The 18170-nt window shown below is 50.2% G+C and overlaps 1 protein-coding gene across 1 annotated transcript in view; it reads left to right on the top strand.

The window, feature by feature from the left end:
- The window catches only part of CFAP65 (cilia and flagella associated protein 65), a gene marked incomplete at both ends in the record, with an annotated part of 32331 nt that extends 16070 nt beyond the window's left edge, over nt 1-16261 (top strand). Inside the window, 15 exons of the mRNA XM_080932907.1 lie at nt 106-234; nt 5329-5505; nt 5743-5809; nt 5975-6085; nt 9959-10150; nt 10257-10415; nt 11383-11526; nt 11789-11902; nt 12070-12177; nt 13443-13487; nt 13681-13883; nt 14312-14440; nt 14906-15340; nt 15903-16040; nt 16153-16261. Coding sequence (XP_080789033.1) covers nt 106-234; nt 5329-5505; nt 5743-5809; nt 5975-6085; nt 9959-10150; nt 10257-10415; nt 11383-11526; nt 11789-11902; nt 12070-12177; nt 13443-13487; nt 13681-13883; nt 14312-14440; nt 14906-15340; nt 15903-16040; nt 16153-16261 — 2260 coding nt within the window. The remainder of the gene's footprint in view (nt 1-105; nt 235-5328; nt 5506-5742; nt 5810-5974; nt 6086-9958; nt 10151-10256; nt 10416-11382; nt 11527-11788; nt 11903-12069; nt 12178-13442; nt 13488-13680; nt 13884-14311; nt 14441-14905; nt 15341-15902; nt 16041-16152) is intronic.
- Nucleotides 16262-18170: the final 1909 nt, after the last annotated feature.

Here is an 18170-nt window from a genome sequence, read left to right as displayed (position 1 = left end):
CCTGAATTACAAGTTTTTCACCTTGTGCCTGGGGATGGGTACCCGAAGTCAGAGTCCAGAGCTGTCTCCAGCTCCCACACTGAGCTGTTTCTCCACTTCACACAGCATGAGCCGTACACCCCCCATCTTCACGCCTCTGAAACTGGACTTCAATTTTGGAGCAGCACCACACAATGCCCCGCCCTCAGTGGTACTCCTCATGCTGAAGAACATTGGGCTGGTGCCCTTGGAATGGTACGGCTACGCAGAAAGGAGGCTGCTACAGGGGTCTGGGGACAGAGCCCTAAAGGCCAGGAGGTCATTTCCTGGGTCTTCCTGGGAAACCTACATGTGGTCTGCGGCTGGGTCTCCCACAGACAGGGTAAGAGGGCTGGGAGGAAACTGTAACTGCCCATGGCACTCGGGAAATGTAATTGGCGGCAGCTAGGCTCTGGGCAGTGTGCAATTCCTAGAAACTGGTCACAGCTATATTAGCAACTGAATTAACTAGTAATTGAATAATTGCTACAGACCTGGGCACCGCGTTTTTCCAGCATTCGATTCTTGATCTTTACAGTGGTCCTATGAGAAAGACCTCTCCTGCTAAAAAGTCCAGGTCTGAGAGTCAATGGACTATAAGAGCTCAGGAAAAGTCGTATACATAGTTCACATAACTATTTGAAGCAGAGCTAGGTTCAAATCCAGATGTATCAGCTCCAGAAAACCTGCCTACACTAGTTAGTCAGCAAGAAGGTTTTAAGTTGCTTCAGTATTATCAGGACCATCTAGGCACCACACCACGCTGCCTGGGGCTGGGGTCAAACGGAGGCAAGTTCCGGTTAACCTGAGGACTGACGTCTGCTGCCACGGAGGAACCTATCACTAGATGGCAGGATTGAGCAAAGCCGCTGGGCTGCTGAAGAGGAAGCAGGCCACAAAACAGTCACAGGTCACAGTAAGCCAGGCTTGAGGACTTAAACCTGTCAAGCCTGTTCATTGTCCATTGTCCTGCCCTCTCATCAGGGCCCAGAACGTGTGCCCAGCAAGCCGCCCGTTTCCGTGCCAGGCTTGTTCGAGTTCCTGGTGTGAACACAGGTAGATTTCTTAGTACATGTCTGTTTACGGATACAAGGAGGATAAGAGCAAGTCAAGGCCCATGCTGACTGGTGGGTGCTAGGAGGGCGAGAGAAAGAGAGAAGACACAAGCAGGGGTGTCTGTGGTGGAAACCTGCTGGCTTGGGCAGGGTGGAGGACATCTTGGGAATGTAGGGTGAAGCAAGGGTTCTGCACTGACAGATAGATGCACAAGGTTACCCCAAAGTTCTAACATTTCTCTGCTGAGCTCATAAGAGTAGATGGAGCCAGGAGTGTGAGGAGGGTGTGGAGTTGGGCTTGAGATGTCAGCCGGAAGGATGAAGGGGGGATCCCGAGTCTGAGAGGTGAATCAGAGAGCCACGAAGCTGCCTTCTCCCCTCAATCCTTCTCCTGACACCTCTGCTCTGTTTGACTCTAGAATATGGTTGCATAGCACCTTGCATTCAAGTGGACAGCCTCAAAGGCATCAATTATGCTGTTTAATAGCATTTGTCCACTAGTGTGCCTTTTATTTAAATGGCTACATTTGTCCTAGGTTCTCCCTAAAAGCAGATGGCAGGTTGGTCCTGCAAAATAGAAATGTGGACCAGGCCAGTACCTGCTCTCCTGGTACAACAGGAACCCATGGCAGAGCAGCCTCTCAGGATAGGGTAGTGTACTCGGAAGGAGGAAGGTGGGACACAGGGTCGTTGACCGCTTTTGACAGGCTAGTGGTAAGATCAAAAAGACTTTCTGGAGGGCTGGGTGTGTGGTGTTTCAGTACTAGAGTGATTGCCTAGCATGTACAGAGCCCTGGGTTCCATCCCTGGTGTGATTAGAAGGGAAAGGAGGAGGAGGAGGAGGTGGTGGTGGTGAAAGAGCTGAAGGTGTTTGCAACCCCATAGGAAGAATGTCAATATCAACCAACCAGACCCCTCAGAGCTTCCAGGGACTAAAACACCAACCAAAGAACACACATGGAGGGACCCATGGCTCCAGCTGCATATGTAGCAGAGGATGGCCTTGTTGGGCATCAGTGGGAGGAGAAGCCCTTGGTCCTGTGAAGGCCTGTTTCTCTACTGTAGGGGAATTGCAGGGCATTGAGGTGGGAGTGAGTGAGTGAGTGTGAGGGAGGGAGAGCATCCCATAGAAACAAGGGGAGGGGGATGGGAGAGGTGGGAACTGAGAAAGGGGATAACATTTAAAATGTAAATACATAAAATATCTAATAAAAATGGCAAAGAAAGAAGAGGAGGAAGAAGATAAGGAGGTGGAAGAAAAGAATGAGGAAGAGGAAATATTTTTGAAGAAAGTAAGAAAAGGGGGCTCTCAAATACATCTGGAGATACAGGCAGGAGCAGGGCATGAAGGGCCTGGAATCTTCCTCCAGAGAGTTTGAACTTGTTAAGGGGCTAATGACATGTGAGCTGCAGAGGGGGACAAAGACCCAGTTAATATGCCCTGCCTGTCACTCTGATCTCCAGTGGACAGTGGGTCAGGGAAGTATTATTGTCCTCCAGATTGGGGGAGGGGGAAGCGTGCACATCAGAACCAGTCAAAGGGGCAGGCAGTGGAGCCATTTTACCAGGAGACCAGTTGGGTAACTGTGCAGAGGAGATGCAGAAACGTTCCAGAGGATCCTGAAATAGCAAGAGCTCCCACTCTGCCACTGGCCAGCATCCCCCACATAACACGAGAGACACCACCCTCACTGGTAGCCGAACAGCCCATGAGCACATGGGGGAAGAGCCGGAAGCCCCAGCCTCAGGCTCATAGCCACTGCTGGGGTGGCCAGAGCTTAGGAGTGTGCCCCACTGTCCACATTTGCACACACGCAGATGGATGCTTTGTAGTGACCCCTCCAGAACGTGTGCCGTGAAGGAAGAACGTATGTAGTAGAATACATGTAGATCTAGTACATTTTTAATCAGTTGCACGATATTCTACAATAGAAAGGAATTTAAGTCATTAGGCCACTCCTTTATTGGAAGATTTTGTTCCCAATAAAAGGAACAAAAAATGTTTTTTTTTTTCACCACAAAGAAAGTTTTGTATATGGATGCATGTATAGGGACTGAGGAGATGGGTCAGTGGATGCCGAGTTTGTGTGAAAATGGCCCCATAGGCTTGTAGAGCCTGGCACCATTGGAAGGTGTGGCCTTATTGGAGTAGGTGTGTCCTTGTTGGAGGAAGTGAGCCACTGGGGAGGTGGCCTTTGAAGTCTCATATGCTCAAGCTAGGCCTTGTGGGGCAGTCTCCTGCTGTTGTCTGCAGACCAAGATGCAGAACTCTCAGCTTCTCCTTCAGCACCATGTCTGCCTGCATGCCAACATACTTCTCACCATGATGATAGTGGACGGAACCTCTGAAACTGTAGGCCAGCCCCAACTGTATGCTTTTCTTCATAAGAGTTGCCATGGTCATGGTGTCTTTTCATAGCAATAGGAACCCTCACTAAGACAGTGGGCTAAAGGCTTGCTGCACAAGCATGAGGTCCTGAATTTGGAGCCCCAGACCCTGTCTAAGACCAGCCACAGTAACATATGTTTGCAATCCAATGTTGCCATGGCAAGGTGGGAAGTGGAGACAAGACAGTCATTCCCAGCAGCTCATGGGCCAGCTAGTCAGACATCCACAGTGGTAAACATACCCTGCGACACCCAGAGCTGCCCACTCACCACATGCATGCTGTGGCACATCTGCAGTCATGTTCACATACGTGTGCACATTCATCATATACACAAAAAGGTTTTTCAGATGTTTAGCACGTGTTGGTATATTTTCATGCCTGCATTTTAATCATACAGGTGGATTCCTGAAAGCAGGGCTTCTCGGTTGAAGGACATGTATGTGATCTATCTTAGCAGAAGTAGCCAAATTCTTTCCAAAAGCCAGCATGCCTTCCCTCTTCCTCTGTGTGTGAACACGTCTGCTCTTTCTGAACTTTATCATCACTCTATGTATCTAATTTTTTAAATTTCCCATGCGAAAGGAATAAAGACAGACCCCCTGTGAGTTTGGGGTGCTGTTCCCTGACTCCTGAGAGGCTTGTTGATCCCTTTGCCTTCTAATGTCTGGGTACCCTGTCTTCAATCCCTGGTTGTATTTGTTGCTGGGGCCAATTCCCTTCCATCTCTCTGAGAGGCTGTTCTATTGAATGGTGAACTTGGGACTCTTCCTCACTTTTTTTTTTTTTTTTTTTAGTTTTTGCCAGCTGGTTGAGGGGCAATATCTACTTTTCTACAGTGTGGGGACCTGTGAGGGAGTTCTTCACACTCTTGCTTTCTTCACGATCACCAGCTCTCTGGGTACCTGTTCTCCACCCTGTGTCCAAGCTTCAACACCCTCCTTCTCAGGGGCCCCTGGGAGGAACTGCCAGCCAGCATTCCCAGGATTTGCAAATGGCCCCTTCCTGGGAGCTTACAAAAGAAAGATAAGTGGCCAGCCTTAAATGACTCACACATACAAGTGACAGACACCCTTGGCTCCCAGTGCCTAAAATAGGACCCCACTCTTCTGTTTACTTTAGTCATTCTGGGTCTTCTTGTGTCTTTAGTTTTTGTTTGTTTCATTAAAGACAGTGTCTTAGTCATCATTTTATTGCTATGATGAAACACCAAAACAGCCATTATAAAAAGAGCCATTTAATTGGGTACTTGCTTATAGCTTTAGAGGGTTAGTCCATGATCATCAAGGTGGGGAGCAGATGGACATGATGCTGGAGAAGCAGCTAAGAGCTCACATCCTCACCTGCTGGCAGCAGGAAGGGAAGGAGGGAGAATGGGCCTGGCATGGGCTTCTGAAACCTTAAAACCCAGTGACACGCCCCCTCCAATATGGACACACCCCCTCCAACATGGACACACCCCCTCCAACATGGACACACTTTTTAATCCTTCCCAAACTGGTCCACTAACTCAGGATCGAGTTTTCAAACATATGAGGGGCCATTCTCATTCGAACCACCACACAGGGTCTCATTGTTTAACCTTGGCTAGTCTGGAACTCACTATGCAGCCCAAGTTGACCTTCATTTTCAGCTGTCCTCCTGCCCAGTCACCCTAGTACTCCTATTACTGGTGTGAGCCACCATGCTGGCAACTCCTAGGTTTGGGAGGATAGTGCCTCTAACTACAATTGCTCACCAGAACATGGGTCAGTTTATAACATGGGGGTGCAAAGAACAGGAGATATGGTGAAGACCCCTCTGTCTGCCAGTCTTTCCAACTGACTGATCCTTTGTCTGGCTTCAATCCTCTTGTTTGCCTTTTCCAGGTCTTTCCTCTTTCCAAGTGACCAGCAGCTGGACCTGGATCTGTGGACAGAACAAGCAGACCTCAACAATGCTGAGCTCCACCAAATGCGTGCAGAGGATAATTGCCTCTTCTCTATCAACCCCAAGACTGGAAGCCTGACCCCTGGGCAGGAACAGATGGTGGAGTTCAAATACAGGTGCTCCTGCACCCCATACTATGCCCTTCCTTCCAAGAGGTCCTTAGCCTGGCTTTTCTCTGTATGACTCTGTGGTACCCTAGACAATCCCCACTGGGGAGCCATCTCCTGCAGGGAAAGTCCATGTCATTTTTGCCTCATCCCAACTCAGAGGTGGTTGTCTGGTTCAAAGCCACACTTGTTTTCCCATTCAAAGAAGATTGCAGAATTCAGTCTAACTTGTCTCCTCCCTTGAAGACACCTGTTTGTCGGCACCGATCGCCTCTCTGTGCTCTTCAAGGTGTCCCATGGACGGGAGATCCTGGTGAGACTTCACACCCTAGTCCTGCTGGGAACTGGCTACAGGAGCTTTCGGACATCCAAAAGAGGAGCTAGAAATGGTGCCCCCTGGGAACCTGGGGCCCGTATCTCTGCTGGGTATGGCCATTCCTGCAGGGCAGTATGCCATCCATGGGTTCTTTATCTACAGCTTCACTTCATCGGCGTGACAGTGAGGCTGGAGCAGAAGTATGTGCATTTCACCTCTACTACCCACCAGTTCATTCCCGTCCCCATCGGCGACACATTGCCTCCACGTCAGGTCAGTGGTCTGCGTGACCCTATCACCAAGAGGCCTAAGTATTGATCTCTGTGTGTCTGTGCCAGTCCTTACAGGATGACACTGGGACACATGGGACAACTAGGGAGGTGTAAGGACAGAATCTTGTGGTACCAAAGCCCTTTTCTCGGGCTCCATTTCCATGCAGAAGTATTTTTCCCCATTAGCACAAAGATCTTCCAACTTCTTGACCACAGACCACACTAGGAATGTAGCATTTGTTCTTCACGCCAGTGTTTGCATATTGCACTCAGCTAGAATTACTGTGAAAGTTACACTGCATCTCTTTTAGTTTACCCTGTCCTGTGTTTTGCATGCTAGCTATGACCTACTCAGCTCATCTGTTTGCTGACCTCAGCCACAGTTGGGAAGTAATTGCTATTAGAGAACCTCATATTTTCAGGAAGCAGAAGATAAGGATGGGGAGAGGGGGGAGAGGAGGGGTGAGAGGGGAGAGAGGGGGAGAGAGGGGGAGAGAGGGGAAGAGGGGGGAGAGAGGAGGGGTGAGAGGGGAGAGAGGGGAAGAGAGGGGGAGAGAGGAGGGGTGAGAGGGGGAGAGAGGGGAAGAGAGGGGGAGAGAGGAGGGGTGAGAGGGGAGAGAGGGGAAGAGAGGGGGAGAGAGGAGGGGTGAGAGGGGGAGAGAGGGGGAGAGAGGAGGGGTGAGAGGGGAGAGAAGGGAAGAGAGGGGGAAAGAGAGGGGAAGAGGGGGAGAGAGGAGGGGTGAGAGGGGGAGAGAGGGGAAGAGGGGGGAGAGAGGAGGGGTGAGAGGGGGAGAGAGGGGAAGAGAGGGGGAAAGAGAGGGGAAGAGGGGGAGAGAGGAGGGGTGAGAGGGGGAGAGAGGAGAAGAGGGGGGAGAGAGGAGGGGTGAGAGGGGAGAGAGGGAGGAGAATGGGGGAAAGAGAGGGAGAGAGAGGAGAAGAGGGGAAAGAGGGGGTAGAGAGGGGAGGTGGGAGGGGAGGGAGAAGGGGGAGAGAGGAGGGAAAGAGAATGAGGAAGGGAGAAGAGGGAAGAGAAGGGAGTAGAGGGAAGGAAGGAGAGAGAGAAGAAAGGGGAAGGAGTGAGAAGGAAGGGGGAGGGAGAAAAGAAAGAGGGGGGAGAGAGAAAAGGAATCAGGGGAGAGAGAAGGAAGTGATGGGGAGAGAAGGAAGCAGGGGGGAGAGAGAGAAAGAAGCAGAGGGGAGAGAAGGAAGGAGGAGAGAGAAGTGAGGGGGGAAGAAGAAAGAGGGGACAGAAGGAAGGGGGAGAGAGGGAGGGAGGGAGGAAGAGAGAGAAGGAGGGAGGGAGAGAGACACACACACACACACACACACACACAGAGAGAGAGAGAGAGAGAGAGAGAGAGAGAGAGAGAGAGAGAGAGAGTTCTGAGGGCTGGGAAGTCCAAGATGAAGTCCAGGTGAGGACCATGATTTTGTGGTATCTGGTACGTGTTTGCACTCCTGGCTCATATACCATGTGTGTTCATGCAGTAGAGAAGGCAAACAGGTTTACTCAGGTCTATGTGAGTTTCATTCATGAATTCTCCACTCTTATGACCTAAGCACCTAAAAGACCCTACCTCTGTATACATAATATTTTCATTAATTCTTTGAGAATTTTGTATATACATTGCATAATATATTTTGTATACAATGTATTTTCACCTACCATTCCTCCCCCTAACTCCTCTGACCAACCCCCACCTCCCCACCTCCTCCCAACTTCCTGTCTTTTTTTTTTTAATGACCCGCTAAGTCTATTAGTGACGTCCATAGTGTCATAGGTTTGGAGCATCCGTGGAACTTGGTCAGCCATCAGTAGCTCCTCAGTGGGGTCAGGTCAGTTGTAAGCCCCTCTCCCCTTCATAGGGTGTTCACTAGCTTGATCTTGTGCAGGTAACCTCAGGGTCTGTGACTGCAGCCGCAGTCCTGTCCTATCCAGAATTCACTGTTTTAGTCTGGTCACAGCCCTACCCATCCTCTGGCACCTACAGTCTTGTTACCCCTCTTCTGCCACAGGCAACAAGCCTTACAGGAGGTTATGAAATGTCTGTCCTATAGTATAACCAATTTAAGCTTATTGAGCTTACAAATAAATGAGACTCGGACTTTTTATCTGGTTTTGACAATTCCTGGGGAGTAAGCCCTAGTCTGCTTTGCTCACTGCTATGCTGGCTGTGCTTCCCCAGTGGTGCTCTCTAAGTATTTGTTGTTTCTCCTGGCCATGTGATTGGTACATTGCCTTCTACAGCGCTCCTCCTCTCTTTTCCTCTCTCCTCCTCCTCTCTCCTCCTCTCTCCTACTCTCTCCTCCTCTCTCTTCCTCTCTCCTCTTCTCTCCTCCTCCTCTCTCCTCCTCTTGCCTCCTCTCTCCTCCTCTCTCTTCTTCCTCTCTCCTCCTCTCTTCTCTCTCCTCCTCTTTCTCCTCCTCTCTCCTCTTCTTCCTCTCTCCTCCTCCTCTCTCCTCTCTCTCTTCTCCTCTCTCCCCTCTCTCTCCTCCTCTCTCCTCTCTCCTCCTCCTCTCTCCTCCTCCTCTCTCTCCTCTTCCTCTTTCCTCCTCTCTTCTGCACCGCCAACCAAGTAACTCAAAATTCACTTACCTCTAACCCCTCCAATAATTGACTGTAGATATTTTTTACTGTAACTAAGTTTAAATTACTTTAGTTTTAAATTAAGGAAAACGGTTTGCGCAACAAAAACTGGTACACTGTGAGAACTCAGGCCTAGACCTTGGGTACAGAATTACCCAAAAAACAATACAACAGCAACAGACAGACCTCAAAGCGTTCCATTTGTAGCTGAGCACTGTTCTCTGATCAGTTTTGGATTTCTGTTTGAACTACCCACTGTGTAAAGAAATTTCTCAGATGGGGTTTGAGAACTGCACTAATTTGCTTGTGTAGAGATACAAAGTTAGGGGACAGTTTGATGTCATTTAGCAAGTTCCCCTCTCAGGTCTGTATGATCTCAAACCATGGGTTCTAAACCATGGACCAGGCATACATTTGCTCCTGTGGATCTAATCAGAAAGTATTTGGTTGCCCCCAGAACATTCAAGTCATTATTGTAGCTGTGGACACAGCTTTGCCATAGTGGACATTACTGTAGTTCACACGTTCAGAGTTGTGTAGGAGTGCGGGATTTCCCCCTAGCAGCCTACATTAAAACTCCCCACACTGAGAACTAGTCAGCAAGGAGGGAGCCTCCAATCAGTACCAACTTGATTGGATTAGGTTCCAGCCTTTGAAACTAGGTACAGAGATACAAACATTCACCCTACAACACCATATCTGAAGATTGATGTGATGGGCCAGGGAAAGCTCCGGGACCAAGACCAGGTGAATTTTTTGTTCCTCTCTGGCGTTCATATTCTCAGCTCTGCAAAGCAGTATTAGACCAGAACAGCTCTGGTTCTTTGTTTTGTTTTCCAAAACATCCTTTGGAGGCGGTCTTCTTCAGACCCTTTCTGCACTCTCCTTAAACAGAATTTCTTCTAGTAACAGATGCAGGATGTGACAGGGTCTTCATGGTGGACTAGATTGAAAGACTCAAATGATAAAGGACCTGGATATTGTATAGGTGTATCTAGACATTTCCCCAAGTCTCAGTGTGAAGGACACTGACACCAGGGTCTTTTATAAACGTGACAAGTGTCAACTGGGGGCAAATAAAGAAAGCTGCTGTTTGACGGAATTGCTAGTTACCCTAAACATTTGCAGGCTAAATATCCATGTACCGAACCACAGGGAAAACCATTGGTTGGGGGCAGGGTTCAGAGACCTTCATAGTTATGGTGAGGATAACCTGCCCTTCCAAATGGACAAAGTCCCAGGCTATCTGCCCTACAATTAACTACCTCCCCATCCCTACCCTTGCAGATATACGAGCTATACAATGGTGGCTCAGTACCTGTGACATATGAGGTCCAGGTCAGCGTTCTGTCACAGGTTCAAGAAAAAAATTTTGACCATCCTATTTTCTGCTGCCTGAACCCCAAAGGGGAGATCCAGCCAGGTACGACTGCTCGAATTCTGTGGATCTTCTCTCCTATCGAGGCCAAGACCTACACAGTGAGCAGTCGCCCAGAAAATACTGGGGGTGATGGGAGTTGAAGCTGTGCCTCCCTTGCTGTGTCCTGATCTCTCCAGTTTGTTCCCCACCTTTGGAACTTCGCAGGTGGAGGTGCCCATACACATTATTGGATGGAACTCAGCTGTCATCTGCTTCCAAGGAGTGGGATACGACCCTTATGTCATGGGTGACACCGCCCCTTTCCACAGCATCTCTTCGTGGGACAATAGTTCTATATCCTCTAGGCTGATGGTTCCTGGTCAGGTGGGAGAGAGGGAGCTGGGGAAGCTAGAGGCAATGGAGGGACTTAGAGTCAAGGGTGGCCAATACTAAGGGCTAGGGAGGCTATGGAGAAAAGGAGATAGATTAAGGGGGTACCGGGGTGAGACCTGGAGTCTGGCTCCAGACAGCACCAGCTCTGCAAGAGGCTTGCCCTGTTGGCTAATGCCTAGAATCCCTGCTTGGGACACTGAAATGGAAATCCACCCATTTCAGATCCCTCGATCCCAGCCTTTTCTGGGAGTATAGAGCCCTAAGTTCTGATTCTGACTCTCACTTCACCTTTTCTGGGAGTCCTGGTCTATTCAGTTAGCTATCCATCTGTCCAGCTACATACCCATATACACATATACACATATACACATGCACACATATACACACACATATACACATATATACACATGCACACATACACACACACATATATATATACACATATACACACATACACACATACATACACATACACATATACACATACATCACATACATCATATATATCATCATATACATATACACATACACATATACATACTTTCCCATATGCCAACTGAACTACATATCACTTTCATAGATTATATGTATTCATCTATACATCAATCTATCCATGGACCCATCCATGTACAATCTCTATACTACATACTTTTGCATTAGATCCCTAATTCAGGACAAACATTGAAAGCCCCGCAGTCACAATAGGCTTTGGGATGAGGCTTTAGGGGGTTATCCTAGCTCTGAATGTGAAAAGAATTTGGAAAAGTTGCCTGCGCCCCCTGAACCTTAGCAACATGCCCAGCACAAGAAAATAATTGAGCCTACAGTATATGGCCAATGTGAGGGTCAGATGCATGGAAATCACCTAACATAATAATTGGCCAGTTAAAACCGGTAGTGCTTCTATGGCTTCCACTTCATGACCCCAAAGCTGATGGTATGTTGTCTTCACCAACAGAATGTCTTCCTGTCCCAGTCTCACATCTCCCTGGGAAACATCCCTGTGCAGACCAAGTGCAGCCGCTTGCTCTTTCTCAACAACATCTCCAAGAACGAGACAATTGTCTTCACCTGGCAGCCAAGGCCCTTAGACTTTGGAGAGGTGAGAGTTCAGAACTTAGGACTTAGCTCCAGCCTCATTCGGTACTGCCCCATCTCACCTCATCATGCCCTGTCCTAGCTCAGCCCAGCCTACCCTATTACATCCCAACTTGCCCTATCTTACTTCATACTGTCCTCTCCAATCCCATCCTGTCCTTTCCTGTACCATCCCCCATCCCATCCCCTCTTGGACCACCTTGTCTCATCCTATTCTCTGTCATCCTTCCTCCAAAGATCCACAGGCTCTTTCCTTCCATCACCAGGTAACTGTGAGTCCCATGGAAGGAGAAGTGGCTCCTGAAGAGGGAGCCCCAATCCTGGTGACCCTGAAGGCATCCGTTCATGCCAGCTTCTACAGCATAGAACTGATATGCAAGGTAAGGACGAGCTGCAGAAACATATCTCCCAATTACGGGACAGAAGAGGATTCTGAGGACTCCAAACCCTCAGAGAAAGGCAGGATCCAGCCCTTGGAAGGGCCCAAGGTAAGCTGCAGCTGAGACTCTCAAGACTTAGGCCTTCTACTGTCTTGTGCTGGGCCCAGGTATACCAGCAGGAACTCATGCGGCAGTATCACAAGGAACTCCAGGAATGGGATGAAGAGAAGGCTCGGCAGGAGGTGGAGTTCACCATCACAGATCAGAAAGTAAAGGTGAGGAAGGCTGAGTGGACCTCACATTCCCAGATCTCACTGGCCTTACCAGAGGAGACAGAGGCAATGCGCTGAGGTAGCCTTCCTTGTGAAACTGGCCAGCCTGCCCTAAGAGATTAGATTCCACTCGCCAGATGGCAGAGCAGCTCCACAGCTTTCCCGAACCATCCGGTGTGACAAAGGCTGGCTGGCAACCCCCTGCTCCACACAGGAGGGGTTCCTGGGTGTCTGGTGTGTGCTGAGCATTGAGAACACCAGGGATCACCTTCTGATGAAGGACACTGTGGCCTAGTGGCCTTCAGTGGCCTTCAGTGGAGATCTGGAGAGAGCCTTAGCTTTGCTAAGTATGTGGCCCTGGCTAAGCTACCTACTATCTTAGACCCTTGAGTATAAAATGAACATAAATTATGAATTTTTTCAAGATAATCCACAGGAGAGAGACAGATGAGATAGGTCTAGCCATGAGTCAATAGTTGGACCGAGTGACTGAACAGTGAGATTTCTTTGTCGCATTTGCTCCCATTCTGTATACATAATCTGGGGTGAGGGTGGCTGTTCAGTTTGTTTTTGTTTTTGTCTTTAAACAGGGAGTCAAACTCTTCTTAGTCTCTTAAGTAACAAAGTTCTGGGCATGAGGCAGTATACTCAGTCAACAATAAATGTTTTGAAATACGTCCTAATGTTAGTGAAATATCCACTTTGGATATTAACACTGTGAGCATTAATACAGTGTGCCTTTAGCGGAGTCTAGCAGCCAGCAGCCACTTCGGAAACATGGGCTGCTATGTATCTGCAGGGAGACAAAATAAAAAACATAAAATATGCTGACTACTCCTTCCACTGCCTGCCAACATTCACATATCCCTCAGTCTTGTCTGCAACCACCACACAGAACTCTCAAAAAGGCTCTGCCCTCCCTGAAGCTTGGGCCCTCTGTGATACCAATCATATAGGGGCTGCTTTCTAGCTGTCTTCAAAATGCAGGCTCTTTTCTTGGCTCTCTGATTCCAAAGACCCAGGGTCTCAAGGGAAAGCAACTTTGGGGCCAGCCTCCCTACATTTGACCATATTTTCTTTTCTGTTTTTCCCTTGGCTGAACAGATGTTTCTTGTCTCTTCCCAAGTGGCACTTACTAGGGAAGGTTCTAGAAGGGGTAGCACTGGGAGGTGGGCAAAACCAAGAGAGGAATACAAGGTCTGCTGATTCAAAGAGATGGAAGTGGACGTGGCTAGGGCTGTAACATTCTAAGCTGGCCTCTCTTACAGAGGAGAACACACTTCCCAGCCCGTGAACCCGTCAAGAAGTACAAGGTGAGCCAGAAAGCCCCCGGCCATTCTCAGTATAACTGTCCCCCAAGATATCCCCAAGCCCTGAGCTGGCCTTCTAGATAGAAGGGAAGAAAGTACCACTAGGCAAGTCCACAAGCCCAAAGAGCTGGGCCCAGGGACCCATCGACAATGGGATTATAGCTACCTCATCACCCATGCCTCCATCTTCCCAAAGACGCTGCCTCCCATCACAAACCAACCAACTGTCAGCCGGCCTGCCACCTGGAACCTGAAGATTGCAAAGAAGGAGACATCATGGCCGTGTCCTCAGCCACCTGTGCCGGGCCTGCTGTGTCTAGGCCTCACTGCAAGGGCCCATGCCATCGACTACTATCTGGCCAACTTCTTCTCTGAGTTTCCTTGCCACTTCATGTACCGGTGAACGCCTGGGGAAGCGTGGGCCACCTTCCTCTCTTCTCAGTCCTCTCCCTCACTGTAGAGCAGCAGATGTCTGCATTCAACCTTTAGGAAGGGTTGAAGCAAAACAGGGCCAGTGAGAGTCATTGGGTACCATGGGCCCATGAGATCCCCATTACTGCTTAGGTCCTTTTGAAAAGAGTAGTAGAGAAGAGCCCCGAGGAACCCACCAAGGCTTCCCACTGTCTCCTTTTGCCAATTTAGAGCCTCTGGGTCCTGCTCTCACCTAAGGGTTGGGTGTGGCTCAGTAACTACATTCAGTTAAGCCTGGGAGTGTGTCTGGCCTCTTTATGTCCTTATGACTGGGCAGCTACCATCATGCCTTGTACCCCACTGTTACAGCATAGTAGTTTTCCAAGCCCACTCAGGATATCAATGGTCTACCCCAGGGAGCTGCCAAAGAAGAACTCCTCCCAGGAAGAGCTAAAAGATTTTGAGGAAGAACTCCCTGACAATGGGGGTCCTGTCTCTAGGCAGAAGAAGCAACTTCTGGTTGACTGTCTCACCACCATCATCAGGTACCCACAGTTTCACGCACCCCCATTCTTATCTTCCCATCTCTCCAGTTGCGTTAGCCCAAGCTTCAGAAGCCTTGACACTTTTCTCCCTAAGGGGGGAAAAAGAGAATTCCTTTGCAAGATTCCTTAACTGGGAGACCCTTGGGACAGGCAAGTTCTAATAGAGCTCATTAGGCGGACCTTCAGGCCTGAATCCTGATTCTACCACTTTCTGTGGCCCTGTGGCCTCAGGAGACCCACCCTTTATCTGTGTCATTCTGGCTTGCTGGCTCTGCCTGTATCACATCCGTTCACCTCTAAGATGCCACATGGCTCAAAGATGCCTTGTTCCAAGGGTTTCCCTTCCTGATTTAGTTCTTGATAGTAAAAACAGTAGTCAGAACTGTCCCTGGACAGCAGGGAAGCCAAAGTTGGCCTGGCTGGAAGCCCTTTCCTTAGGTTTCCTCTTTCTCTTTTCCTGCCCAGGGGTCTACTGGAAGACAAGAATTTCCACGATGCTGTGAACCACAGCCTGGTAGAGCAGGTGCCTTACTTCTGCCAGTTCTGGAATGAGCAGTCAGCCAGGTTCCTAGCTCAGAATAGCAGCCTGTACTTAGTGCCGATCCTGTCCCTGCCGTCCAGTTATGGGGCTGGGAAAAGCAAAGAGCATGAGGAGGACCTTTTTGGGAAGATGGCATCAGGGCAAGAGGATGATGAAGAGGAAGAGGAGGAGGAGACAGAAGAGGAAGAGGAAGAGTTGAGCAAGGAGGAAGAGGACATAGACAGGGAAGCAAAGGTCACCTGGTCAGGGGTGAAGACCACAGAGCAGTCTCAGCAGTCTCTGCAGTGGCAATGGCAGCAGGATCTGAAAACCATAATAAAGGAGGAGACAGAAAATGATGAGAAAGAGGCCATTAGGAGGTGAGCAGAGGGACCCAGAGGACGACCTGGAAGAAGCTGACACTGAGGCTGGCCCCAACTTGTGTGTCTTAACTCTGGTTCTAGTGACAACCTCTTTGTGTAGTGTCAGATTTGGGTTGAGGATTTTCAGAAGAGCAGAACCTGGCTGTGTGTAGTGGGTGGTACATGACTGGTAGCATTCACCAGCACAGCAGTACCGGGCGTGGCACAGCCATCTTCAAAGTCTCTTCAGATAGCACTGTCTCCTGGGGCCTCTTTGGGGGGGATGCATTCTTCCTTTGGGAATTCCTTGGCCCCACATAGCCTCTTCTGCATCCTCTCAGCATCTTCCAGACCTGGCTCCAGGGTTTGCAGCTTCATCTCCTAGGTTTGAATCTTAGCCACACAGCTAGCCATCTGTGAAACTGCAACATAATGCCCTCGGGATGTTGCCACCGGAGCAGGGCTTTCTGTGGGAACCCGTGCAAAGCCCACTGCACACTCTCCTTGCACACAGCTAAGTGGAGCAGTGGCTTGCAGGTCCGTAACCTTGATCACAAGAGCAACACCCCCTCCCCCCCAGGCTGCCAGGTTTCGCCAACCTGCAGGAAGCGATACTGGAGAACATGATTCAGAACATACTGGTAGAGGCAAGCCGTGGAGAGGTGGTGCTCACCTCGAGGCCCCGAATCATTGCCCTACCACCGGTCAGCACGCACAGGTCGGAGCTCGGGGTTACTCGGATTGGTTGGAGGGGTACACGCCAGGAGAGACATTCAGATATGATGGAAAGCCTCACCCTCATTCCGACTAACAGCTTTTCTCTCTTACAGAACAGACACCCTGTTGCAGATGTCACAAGGGGAAATGCTCTGCTCTGGGACACAGCATCCTGACGGTTTGCTGGTGTCAGCATCTAGCCCCTCATACACGACTGCTTAAATTGCCCCATCCTTTTTTTTTTTAACTTTTTTTTAAACTTCTTTAAGTAAACCATTTAGTTCCACACCCCAGTCTACCTGGATTTTATTTCCTCCTGCCTAGAGAAGGAAGTATGTTGAGATATGTGAAAGGTGAGAGCTGTTGGTGTGGACTGCAGAGACCCATCCGTACAGAAATGAGAGGACGCATTTCCCTTTGACAGGCAAAGAGTTCTTGATACTTGCAGCGAGGTGTTGTTCTTAGTCTGGCCAGTGGAGGGCGCTTCAGGAGAGGCATAACTGATATTTGCTGCAGTGTAACTTGGTTGACCAAAAATATGGATTCCTAGACCAAATAGGTAGGCTAAATAGCTGGACATGGAGACAGAATCTTCCCACATGTGCTCACCAGCACCTCTAGGGCCAACCTTGTTTTCTGAACTCTGCTAAGAGGTTAAAACGAAGCTGGGCGGTGGTTGTGCAAGCAAGCCTTTAACCCCAGCCCTCGGGAGGCAGAGGCAGGCGTTTTCTTTTTGAGTTCGAGGCCAGCCTGGTCTACATATCTAGTTGTAGGATATCACAGACACAAAAAGAAACCCTGTCTCAAAACAAATAAAAATTAATTGAGGTACACCGTATAGGCCAGAATTATGGTCTGGGCACTTTTCGAAGACAAGGTTTAGTGGGCTACAGATGTTACTAAATAATCTCCATTACAAACCACTCCTGAGACCCAGAGATGTTCTGCCTTCGGTAGGGCACCCGCCTCTGTTTTCTCCCCAAGCCCTGCCAGGCAGCCTCGGTGTTCCTCTCCTCCCTGAGCTCAGAGCCAGGTGGGTGGAAAAGTGACATCTGGTGTTGTTCCAGAGGCGCTCCTGGTCCCGGCACCCTCCCCTGCACCCCTGTCCCTTCCCTCCCCTTTTTGCCCCCCTCTCCGCTGCCAAGGCCTCTGCAAAGGCTGGCTTTTTGAGCGGGGGTGGGGGGGGTGCTCCGCCTCCATGAGTCAATATTTGCCCCGAGCAAACGGGCGCCCGGACAGGTGTGTGTGTGTGTGTGTGTGTGTGTGTGTGTGTGTGTGTGTAGGGGCGGGGACTGAACTGGCAGTATAAGAGTGCTCTGAGCCCTGGCTCGGGCACAAGCTTCGGGGCGTGGGCTGGGGACGAAGCCAAGCCTGGCTGGTTTGGGCGGAGGGGCAGAAAAACTGTGGCGGGTGGCCCGGGAGGGAGGGGCTGGCCAGGTGTGCACCTGTGGCGTCCGCCGCTGTCGCCGACGTGTCAGCCACAGCGGTGCACAGGTGAGAGCCGCGGCTAGCGGGAGCGCTGTGCGGCGCCGCACTCGAGGAAGCTCACCCACCAGACAGCGCCGACGACTGCCGTCAGGCCCCGGGTCCTCCGCTCCGGCCCCGCGACGAGCCCCTCGCACAAACCGGACCTGAGCGTTTTGTTCGTTCGGCTCGCGTGAGGCAGGGGCGGCTTCTCAGCATCAGCCCCGGGGCCCGCCAGATCGCCACGCAAACACCTGCCTGCCGTCGCCACCGCCACCATATGGGTCGCAGAGACAGAGCATAGTCTCCCCCCCGGGGGGGGCAACCGGATCCCATGAGGCCCCGCCTGCCCTGCCCGCAGACTCTGAGCTGCCAGGCACAGCTCGCTGCAGGGTAATGCGGGCTGAGCGGGCTCCAGAGGGGTGGCCGGATGGGCTGAGGTCCGGAACAGATCCCCTCCTGAAGGTAGAAACTGGGATTCTAGTCCTGCTCTGTCCCAGCAAATTCTGTGGCCTTGGGGGAGTGTTATCAAAAATTTGCAAAATGATCTGACAGCCTTGTTTCTCACAGTAGTCAGGACTCGACTAATCTCTTTATTCTGGTTCCTGGCCCCCTAGCCACTCTGCAGAGTTCCTTTAACTCTTTAACCAAACAGCCTTAGGGCCAG

This window comes from Micromys minutus (genome assembly GCF_963924665.1).
Source record: "Micromys minutus genome assembly, chromosome: 19".
In the NCBI taxonomy this organism is placed as follows: domain Eukaryota; kingdom Metazoa; phylum Chordata; class Mammalia; order Rodentia; family Muridae; genus Micromys; species Micromys minutus.
Note: the sequence above shows the minus strand (reverse complement) of the source record. Positions and strands in the feature narration are given on the sequence as shown.